Source organism: Cebidichthys violaceus, unplaced genomic scaffold (genome assembly GCF_023349555.1).
Source record: "Cebidichthys violaceus isolate CVI_PGR_0920_01 unplaced genomic scaffold, fCebVio1.0.p SCAF_53, whole genome shotgun sequence".
Taxonomy (NCBI): Eukaryota; Metazoa; Chordata; class Actinopteri; order Perciformes; family Stichaeidae; genus Cebidichthys; species Cebidichthys violaceus.
Genome location: NW_027176739.1, coordinates 599,969 through 610,405, shown reverse-complemented (window position 1 = coordinate 610,405; position 10,437 = coordinate 599,969). Strand labels below are relative to the sequence as shown.

General features: G+C 41.0%; 1 protein-coding gene and 1 pseudogene across 1 annotated transcript; both read left to right on the top strand.

Annotated features, from left to right (window-relative positions):
* Positions 1-4,222: 4,222 nt before the first annotated feature.
* Positions 4,223-4,867, top strand: LOC137888270 (olfactory receptor 52D1-like; annotated as a pseudogene).
* Positions 4,868-8,656: 3,789 nt separating this feature from the next.
* On the top strand, positions 8,657-9,604 carry LOC137888269 (olfactory receptor 52N5-like). Its single transcript, XM_068731631.1, has one exon. It carries the CDS (start codon positions 8,657-8,659, stop codon positions 9,602-9,604), a length of 948 nt encoding a protein of 315 aa, XP_068587732.1.
* Positions 9,605-10,437: the final 833 nt, after the last annotated feature.

Here is a 10,437-nt window from a genome sequence, read left to right as displayed (position 1 = left end):
GTGGCTCTTCCACCATTTAACCCTCATCCTGCCAACATATGTAACATAAAAGAACTACAGATTAAACTACACTAAGACTGTAATGAAGTTAAAGGATAATATTTCACATTTTTGATGGTTTACTGACTTCAGAGCGGTTGAAAAAGCCTCGTAGACCAGATCAGCCGATCGGGATCATCAATGATCCGCTATTGTTGTCGATGGTAAAGAAAAGAGATCTCTAAAAGTTACATTTGCTTCCTGTTTTCTCCTGTGAGAGAGTTTAATGATCCGTTGCATCAGAATAAGTAGTAATATGATGACATCAGCATTAAACTCAATACAAACAGAAAGATATTTGCTACATTTCTGAGACCCACTAGAGGTGTCAAAAGTTAATCTGTGAAATTAAACTTCTCTGTGTTATTGTTATTGGTTACAAATTAAAAGTTAGTTCAAACTGTTGCATGCTGGGAGCTCCAGGGGACCACATCGCCCCCCCACAATAGTCCACCAGTTTCATCACCACCGGGTTGCAGTTGCCACGCAGCCAGTAATGAGCGTTAATGTTCCTGAAATCGACGCGAGTCTTAACGAGGTCCACCGTGAGCGGCTTGCGTACAAAAAAACACTTATCAACAGTTTGTGATGGTAATTAACCCACTGGGAGCTCTGGGAGAGGCCCAGTGATAGATGCTCATCAGACTGGTTTCAGGCACTAATGAAAGCTTCTGGGATCTACATCCTCTAATAGATGATACACAACATCAGAGCTACAAACTGGTCAGTCTGAGGAAAAAACAATCACTCAAACACCTCAGATATATCAACTACAATGCTAACATGCTAATGGTTAGCAGGTTCAATGTCCATGTGAGTCCTTTGTTCTGCAAGTCATGATTCAAGTCCTTAACTTTGAGTTTTGAGTCCAAAACCAGATTGAGCAGATGAAGGGAAATTAATTAGATATATTAAATAACGTGCTGTTTTGGGGAAGCTATCACGTGTTTTCAAGTTAAAAGGCTCAACGTCTAAGTGAAGTCACGAGTCATTGGTGTTAAAGTCCACATCGAGTTGCAAGTCTTTTGAAACTCGTTTGAAAGAAAAACAAACCTTTGCAACGTTTGTGTTGAATACTTTTACTTCTGAACTTCTGACGGACAATTTCCACCAAAACGTAGAGTCTAAAGTCATCATGTGTGGCCTCGAGTTTTAATCAAGTATCGCCTATTGTACAAATAAAAATATATTAAAGTTATTACAATTCATCCTGAATGTCTGAACCACATCAATCCATCCGACACTTGACCATCAACCGTAAAATGGCATTTTGGTGATAAGTAGAAGTGCATCTTTTTGGGGAAAATCCGTTGGTTTTTCTGTCCAGAGTCAAACAGCTTAGCTTAGCACAAAGACTGGAAGCAGTTTCCTCCTGCTTCCAGTTTGTATGCTAAGCTAGGCTAAACCCATCCTCGACACAAAGAGCTGTGTTTGAGTAACATGAATATGAATGAATATCAGAAATAGAAACAGATGAAGAGATGGAGCGAGTGAGAGGGTAAAGACAGAAGACTGGAGAGAGAGAGAGAGAGAGAGAGAGAGAGAAAGAGAGAGCGTCTCCCTGTCCATCGGCCCCTGAACGCCTCACTGCAGCTTTAATTCTATTAACCTGCCGGTCACTGAGACATCTGGGAGCTCCGAGGCCTCCAGGACTCTCATTACAGCCCGATGATGTTAACAACCATGCACATAACACTCTGCAGTCATTTAGAAAACATACGTTTCAGCTTTTAAAAGAAACCCAACAAACAAAACATAAAGACAAAACATCAAAATCACCTCATTCAGGGAATTAATCATCCAGTCAAAAACTCTTCAAAGATCAAGCTTCTGTTTTTGTAAACTCATTTGTCCGAATGATCTCAATTATTGTGACTTTTTCAACCCGTAAAGTCATCGTCCAATAGGAATGGGGGGGATATTGGTCTCGAATAATGGATTAACTCTCTTGTTCGGAGCGGGGGTCACTTCCTGTCATCAAACCGACACCAGAAGTTTTGGGGGGGACGATCTACAGCTGCTCAGTCAACAGCGATGGGATGTTTTTAAGCAACTGTAACTTTTTAGAGATACATGAACTCAAGGCTGGATTAACAGGGTAAACTTTGATGCTAGTCCCCTGTTGACCCCCCCCACCACCCCCTGAACTCTGGACCTTGTATTTGTAGCAAAACACAATACCTTCATTTAAATACAACTTTAACTATGAATATGAACTCAAAATTTGCTGAAATTTACCATGTTTTTTGAGACAAATGGTGGTTCCAAAAGATGGGACCTGTAGATTATACAGCAGGACCTTTCCAGTTGATACTGTACTTAAGTTGTGCAACTTTCCTCAATGAATGTACATGCTCGCTTGTGAGGAAGGCTCAGACTTATACTGAGTTTTGGTTGAGATAAAAACGGTCTCTCACCTGCAGATATGTGAATGAAGAAGGTTTCTGTGGGACCACAAGAGTCTACTTAATGATAATCACATGCAGTTTGGGGCAAAAACAATGCAGTTTTGGGATATTTTTGCATACCTATACTTGTGAATTGAATTGAATAAATGTGATTTGACTGGACAGCTGAGACTCTTGTGGATCTAATGAGCTCACTTGTGTCCATGTGTGATGACGTTAGTCCTCAAAGAACCATTTTCACATAGTGAGACGTCATTGTGTAAAATGACCTTGAGGATAATCACAGCGTCATGAGAGGGCATTCAGAGGATGTATGACTTTCTTATGTATACTGACAATAAGGAGCTTTTTTAGTAGTTTACACAATAGAAGTGCTCACTATCCAATCAGCGGAAGTCTCCAAATGTCAGAAGTTTTTGGTCTAAAAGGGTGCAGCCTTGCCTGGGTTGCCTGTGGTATAAATGCTGAATGTGATATTAAATATGGTACAAAAACACATATTATACAGACATGATTGGAGAACAAGTATCTAAAAACAGTCACAGATTGTACAAAACGGTGGAGAGTGAAGTTTCCTCATTATCTAAACATTTACCAAATGTTAGAGGTAAAGGAAAAAGATTTTTAGAAATATTCAAACCATTCCATGATTTGTTAAAGTCGTTAAACTGAGAAAGTTCTTTGATCTTTTGACTGTTAGTGTTGTTTGAATGGCTGGAACCCCGTGGGGGGAACAAACCTTCTGGTGACTTCATGTTATTTGTTGTGAACAGAGAAACTTTCCTCCACAAAGAAGCTCGTTGGTTGAGTTCAGCTGGTGTCGAGGTGGGAGGCTGAAGCTTCCCTAAAGAGTTCCTTCTGCTTCTGGTACTAATTAACACACTGTCACTGTAACAACAGCAAACAAACACTGGTGGTGAACAAAAAACAGTGAGGTCATATTTTCATGAGAGGCCTCAGACCAAACTAAAGCAGCATCATTTCATATCCAGTGGCCGAAAATCATGTATCACTAAAAGTGCAAACCATTAATTATTCTCTTTGTTGGATAAAAGCCAAACGATTGAGACTGCTTGAGTATAACTTTATACAAATTGTATTACAAATGTTATATTTTAGTGTATTTACATCAAGTCAAATATATAGATAGATAAAACATTCATCTGCAAATAAAATGACACTGAAATAAAAGTGTTGTGTTACTGTTTGAACTCTGGTCGGGGGGGGGGGGGGTCATGGTGCAACAAGGTAAAGCTACCAAACACACCGTTCCCTCTGCAGATTGTGTGGCTTTTTTTCCCCCCAACAACGAAAACATGAATGTAGACCGATGTATCCTTCCTTTATAGCAGGACGATTCAATCTGCTCTTAAGAAATCAAATATATGATATGACCTGGAAGAGTTAAGAAGAGTCTTGAGCAGCCGTTACGGTCACATTTGCTGCTCCGTCCATGTTAATATTTGACTCTCAAAGCTGACTGCTCGAAACAAAAGGAGCCAAAATTGAAGTTGTCAAAACTTTTAACTTGTGGTCAACTTCATGAGAACTGTTTCTTAAATGTTTCTGTACTAATCTTGAACTTTTTCTCCTCTGTATGACTCTGTATAACTAACTGAATTATATCATTTAACGCTGACTCAGCAGCCATCTGTGACTAAACTGAAGTCACAGAAACACTGAACTTTAATGAAATTGATGAAGAAAATAAATTAGATTGAAACTCCATATCTGCAGCTGTTTGAGAATCTTTGTTGTTATTTCACAGATTTCATATGGAACACCAGACTTTGGGTGAGGGTGTCCTACTTCTGGAGGGGTTAAAGGACTCTTCCCAGTCCACCCATCGCCCTCCTCCTCATCTACATCTTTGCCTTGGTGTCAAACATCAGTTTGGTGGTCCTGATCCTGACGAGCCGGACCCTCCACCAGCCCATGTACCTGTTCTTCTGCAACATGAGCATCAACGACATCTTTGGGGCGACGATTGTCACGCCGCACGTCCTCAGAGACATCTTCAGACCGCCATCGGAGCGGTTCATCCGCTACATCGACTGTGCCATCCAGGCGTTCTGCGTTCACCTCTACTGCAAACATCACGCACGCTGTGCTCTTGATCATGGCCTTCGACCGCTACGTGGCCATCTGCAAACCCCTGCGATACGCCACCATCATGGCCGGCAGGACGGTGGCGGCGTGGACGGCGGCCGTCGCCGTCCTAGTGGAGCTCAGCATCCGACTGTCGCGCTGCCGGCGGGTTATACTCAACCCGTTCTGCCTCCCTGTTCAGCCTCTCCTGTGAGAGCGTCCTCGTCAACCACGTCTACGGCCTCGGCCTCACGGCACTGCTGCTGGGCTCGTCCCTCGTCAGCAAAGCTGACACAGATCTGTGGCACTCACCTGGCCGTGTTGAACACTAATGTTAATTCAGTATGACAGGCTTTCTATAAGCCCGAGGGTCCCCCAATTGGGGGACGTAGTACATAAAAACTTAGAGAGTTTTGTGTTAAAAGTAACTGGCAGAGAACCTACGAAGAACGAATATAATGATGTTATAGTTCAGCGTCCTCGGAACAACATGAACTAGGTCACTTCTACATGAGACAAACACATCTCCCATCAGCCAAGCAAACAAATAACAAAATATCATAAATCATAACTCGATATGACTGGAAAAGACCGGAGAAAACAGCTGCTACTGTCCGTTAGCAACGTGCTACCTACAAACATGCAGCATGAAAAAGCATTCCGGACATATCTTCCATTTCTCTCTCCGGTAAACCATCGCAGAGATATTCAGCTTCGAACACAAAAAAGTCACACAGCTTTCATCAAATATTGTACTCACTTTTGGTCAAATCTCAGCGAAAAAATGAAATATCTCCGTACTTCCACTGCTTGGTATGTCCAGCTGCATGTGCTCTGTGTGAATCCGTTCGATTTGTGTCTCTCCGACACTCCTCGGCTTCTTGGGAGGGTTGGAAGCTCAGCAAATTAGATTTCAGATCTGCCATCAGATGGGACATTTATCATTCCCATTGGCTAATAGTGCTGTCAATCAGCTTTCAATTCCAGGCAATTCTATTGGCTTCTACGGTTCGAACGAGGTCTCAATGGTGAAAATCGGAGAAAGGGGGGCTGAGATACAGCCCTAAACAGAGAGAGTGGGCTGAATCTGAAGCAGTATGTGACCATAAAATGACCATAAAAAGGGCTTAGAAAGAGCTTAAAACACTCAAAAAAAGCCCAATCTTCTGAATTTTGATTCATTGAACATCAGGAGTGATAAACAGAAGTGATATAGAGTGTTTCTGAATTTAAAAAATATTTTTTTATTCAAATATTGGAATATTTCATCAGTTTTGCAATTTTATATGCTATATATTTTATGAATGTTTCACTGTATCTATGTATAAATGTGTATAGAGAGCCTTTATCAGTTGTTATAAGAGCTGGAAATATTTTAAATCTTGGATTTCCATAATTTCCAAAAAACAATATCCTGAAATTGCTGTTTTTCCCCAGCAAGCTTTAGAATTTTCCAAGTTGTGCTGTGTTCTATCTTAATCTTATGTTAACCTGTAACATATATACTGATATTTACATGACTTTTGACATCTCAAATATATATAATTTATTTATTTATTTTTTTAAATGCAACGCTACACTCACTTAGATATTTCGTATCTTTTTTCGAGCTGAGGCCTGAAAATAGGCCTCGTTTTTAAAAGGTTTGTTAAAATATAAAATAATAATAATCGTCACCATAATAATGTATGAAATTGTAACACCCAGCTTTGGAATTTTTCTGCTTTAGAATTTTTTGCCAGTACTTTATCAGAAAACAAAATTTTTCCTTTGACAAGTATTAAAAGCTAAATAGGCTTGTTATCATAATTAAACCTTGTCAGTTATAGCGTTCAAAAGGAAATTTTAAAGTAAAAAAAGCAATTTTTAGGTTGCAGGAGTGAAAACTAGTCATCCTCAACATTTGTTGTGTTGTGGTTTTACAATGATGAAGACAGATGGAGAATAATAAGATACTAAATAGGACGTTGGGTCTACAGGATGCTTAGTCATCTGCTGACTGGAGGAGTGAGACAATGAGACAATGAAATCTGATCCAAAAGTTTAGTTCTGTCACAACGATTGCGAGGTAAACAGTATAAAACAAAGCAGACTTTAGTGGAGTTTATCCTCATGGACTTCGAGTGGGGGGAAAGGCCAAACGGTTGATGACCATCCTGATAGTGAATCATAGAGACAACTTCCTGGATACCCCTCCCGAGGAGAAGGTCCAGCATACCAGACGTACTTCCCAGGGGTGAAATAGGGTGAAGGGATGTGAAGGTGGTGGGGATGGACCACATGCAAGTGCACCGACACTGGTGACTGAAAACCTGAACTGATAGAACGAACGCTGGTTTTGCAATCCATGGCTGAACTGAGAAGGGATTGTGAGAGGCGAGACAGTGCAAGGCCGTCTCCATTTCCTAGAAACAAACACTAAATACATGATGTAGCATACTTTGAGCAGTTTTCCGTTGCGGTGGGTACTTTGGGTATAAGACTACACTGACACACATCGAGACGTGTCACTAAAAGTCGTCGCCCGCAAACCATTGTTTTCCTACGGTATGTTTTTAGTCAAAAAAAGTAAGATGATCTCAACTTTTTGCAGTCGCACTGCTCATTATTGTCCCAATTGACCAAGGCAGCCAATCAAATCAAGCAAGAGGTGGGCTTTACTACTTTACCACTGACGTCCTGTTTCTATACTGGTAGATGTGGTTGGAACAGACATTGATGTTCGCGATAGTTAATTACGATGAACTGTATCATTTTCCCCTTCTCCTCATTTAACAGCAGAGGTTACCCCAGGTTAGGGTTAGGGGGGTTAAAGGTTAGGGGATTAGGGTTAGCTGATTTCATCAGCTGTTTTGTTTCAAAGGGGCGGTTTTGAAGTGTCCGCACTTGTTGCGATGCGTCTCGGTGGGATCGACCCCTTTGTCTTAGTCAATGAAAGGCCAGGACTTGTCCTCCATAAAGAAGGCGAAAGGTGAAGGTTTCAGAACTTGCCTCAAACGGGTTTCAGAGGAAGTCTGATTAGGGAGGAGGTCAAACAAACATAGGACTATCACCCAGGAGACCTCTGTCCTTGTCCTGTGTGAAACAAAGTCTACATTGACTCATGTTTAGTTAACTTTAGTTTCCTAACAAACATACTTATTTTAATCCAAACTCCTATCTTTTACCAAACACAAACAAGTTTTGTTTTCCTTCAACTCACAACGTTAACCAGGTGCTTGAAACTACGACCGTAACCCGGGAGAAAATATGCTTCCCTCTAAAAAAAGAACTGAGGATGCAGTTTAGTTTTATGGAAATCTCTTTTACAAGTGTAAAGATACAGTCACAGACACTCAAAAAACAAATTAATACACAATGTTTGATGATTGAAAGAAGTCAATGAGTGCAAACAAAACGTTTGGTTGATCCCCCCCAAAAAAATTTGTAGTGTGTCAAACACATGCACAAAAAAAGATTTATAATATCTGTGTTAAATACCAATATCTTGAATTTATCTCCAAGAGAGATGAACGATGACGATGCTCGGTGCTCATTAACAACGGCTGCCGAGCAACAGTTGACCTGTTACCATGTGATGCTGCATCCAACGGACTAAATAAAAGCGTCTGCAGTTTCACTTCTGGTCCGAGGTGGAGGGAGGTCGGTGCTGCCACCCTGAGCTCTGCATCTAAATGTTAATGTCTAATGTTAAATGTTATTTAAATATATATGTTTGATGATACAGGATGTCATTTACAGATTGCAACAAATTAAGTTGGACTGACCTCATTTTGTAGAAATGACCACGAGTGATTCTTCTGGTTCTTCTTCATTTGTTGAAATCTTTAAATGCCGTTTTAAGTTTTTTGTACTTTAGGTGAATCAAGCTTTTAATCAACAAGGAATAGAAGGAAATGGAGACTTTATATGTTGGATGGCTCTCTTTAAAAACACTTCAGAGTTACATAATTCTGAGTCAAATGACAGCATTGATATTGTGATGTGGACAGATTCACTATGATGACTTTATCAAGGTGTTTTTACAGGTTGTGTTTCTGTAACTATAACTTTATATAAATGTACCTGTGAGCTCAGTTATCCAGACAGAACTCTTTTTATTGCTCCGTGACAGATGAGATATGGAAAACAGCACTTTTGGAGGGGAAATTCTAACCCTGGAGAGGTTAAAGCTCACCTCCCAGTCTTTTATTCCTGCCTTCGTCCTCCTCCTCCTCGTCTACATCTTCATCGTGGTGTCCAACATCGGCCTGGTGGTGCTGATCTTCAAGAGCAGGAGCCTCCACCAGCCCATGTACCTGCTTTTCTGCAACATGAGCATTAACGATTTATTTGGGGCCACAATCATCGTCCCTCACCTGCTCAGAGATCTTTTGCTCTCAGACTCAGAGCGGTTCATTTGTTACACAGACTGCGCCGTTCAGGCCTTTTGTGTTCATCTGCACGCGAGCGTCTCCCACACGGTGCTCATGATCATGGCCTTCGACCGCTACGTGGCCATTTGCAGCCCGCTGCGATACGCCTCAATCATGACCGGCAGGACGGTGGCGGCGCTGTCGGCGGCGGCGTGGACGGCGGCGTTGTTGATGGTGGCGATCCTCGTGGGGCTCAGTGTCCGCTTGTCTCGCTGCAGGTCGGTCGTATCGAACTTGTTCTGCGACAACGCCTCCTTGTTCAAGCTCTCCTGTGAGAGCGTCCTCGTCAACAACATCTACGGCCTCGGCTACACGGTGGTGCTGCTGGGCTCCTCCATCGGCAGCGTGACGCTCACCTACCTGAAGATCGCCGTGGTGTGTCTGAGCAGCAGGAACAAGTCTCTAAACGGCAAAGCGCTGCAGACCTGCACCACCCACCTGGCCGTGTACGTCTTCCTCCTGGTGTCCGGGTTCATCATCGTCACCCTGCACCGCTTCCCTCAGCTGGCAGACCACAGGAAAGTGGCAGCTGTCATGGGACACGTAGTGCTGCCGGTCCTGAACGGCGTCATCTACGGGCTGCAAATTAAAGAGGTCCGGCAGAGGATTATGGCTTTGTTCCATAACAACAAAGTAGCTTTAATGGATGTTTAATTATACGAAGTGATCAGAGGGCAAAATGGAAATGTTGTTGCTCAGGATGCTTATAGAATACAACAATATGTTTTAAATGGAGCACGTTTCAAGGTTGTGTTTCAGCAGGTTAGAAGTATAAATACAACACTATGGTGAGCTACCTGTTAATCAATTTGTAGTAATGAAAAAAGCTTTCATGAACAAAACTGATCAATACATAGGAAGTTAAAGACTATATATATATATATATTTTAATATACAAATATATCGAAATATATATACAGTCTCTTTTTTTCCAAGTAAAGTGCTATTAATGAAAAAAAGCACTTAGAAAGATGATACTGTACAGTCACTGAGTCAGTTTAGCTCAACAACAAGGATCTAAGCTTATATACACTATATGTATATATATATATATATATATATAACTTCCTATGCATTGATGAATTGTGTTCATTATATATATATGTATATCTTATCTTCAGGTTCCTTTCAAAACTTCATTGTGGTGAAGTCATTTCTCAATAGAATATTACGTACCAATTGATAAATATGTGAAAATGTCAGATTCTTCACAAAAAATGAATGTGTCATCAAATTAGTTATTTAAGAATGATGAGGGAAAAGTACAGGGGTTTCTAATGACATTAACAATGGTCTGTTAATCCATGACAGTGTTACATTTCCACATGTTTGTATGTTTCATAAAATGTTGAAATAAATAATGACGTACATGAAGCACGTGACTCAAAGTTATTTTGTGGAAGTTTAAAAAAAGTATTTTTATTTTAATGACACTGTCTTGTTGTGCGTATCGCACGTTAGTCTGACGCTGCTTACAATAAATCCTC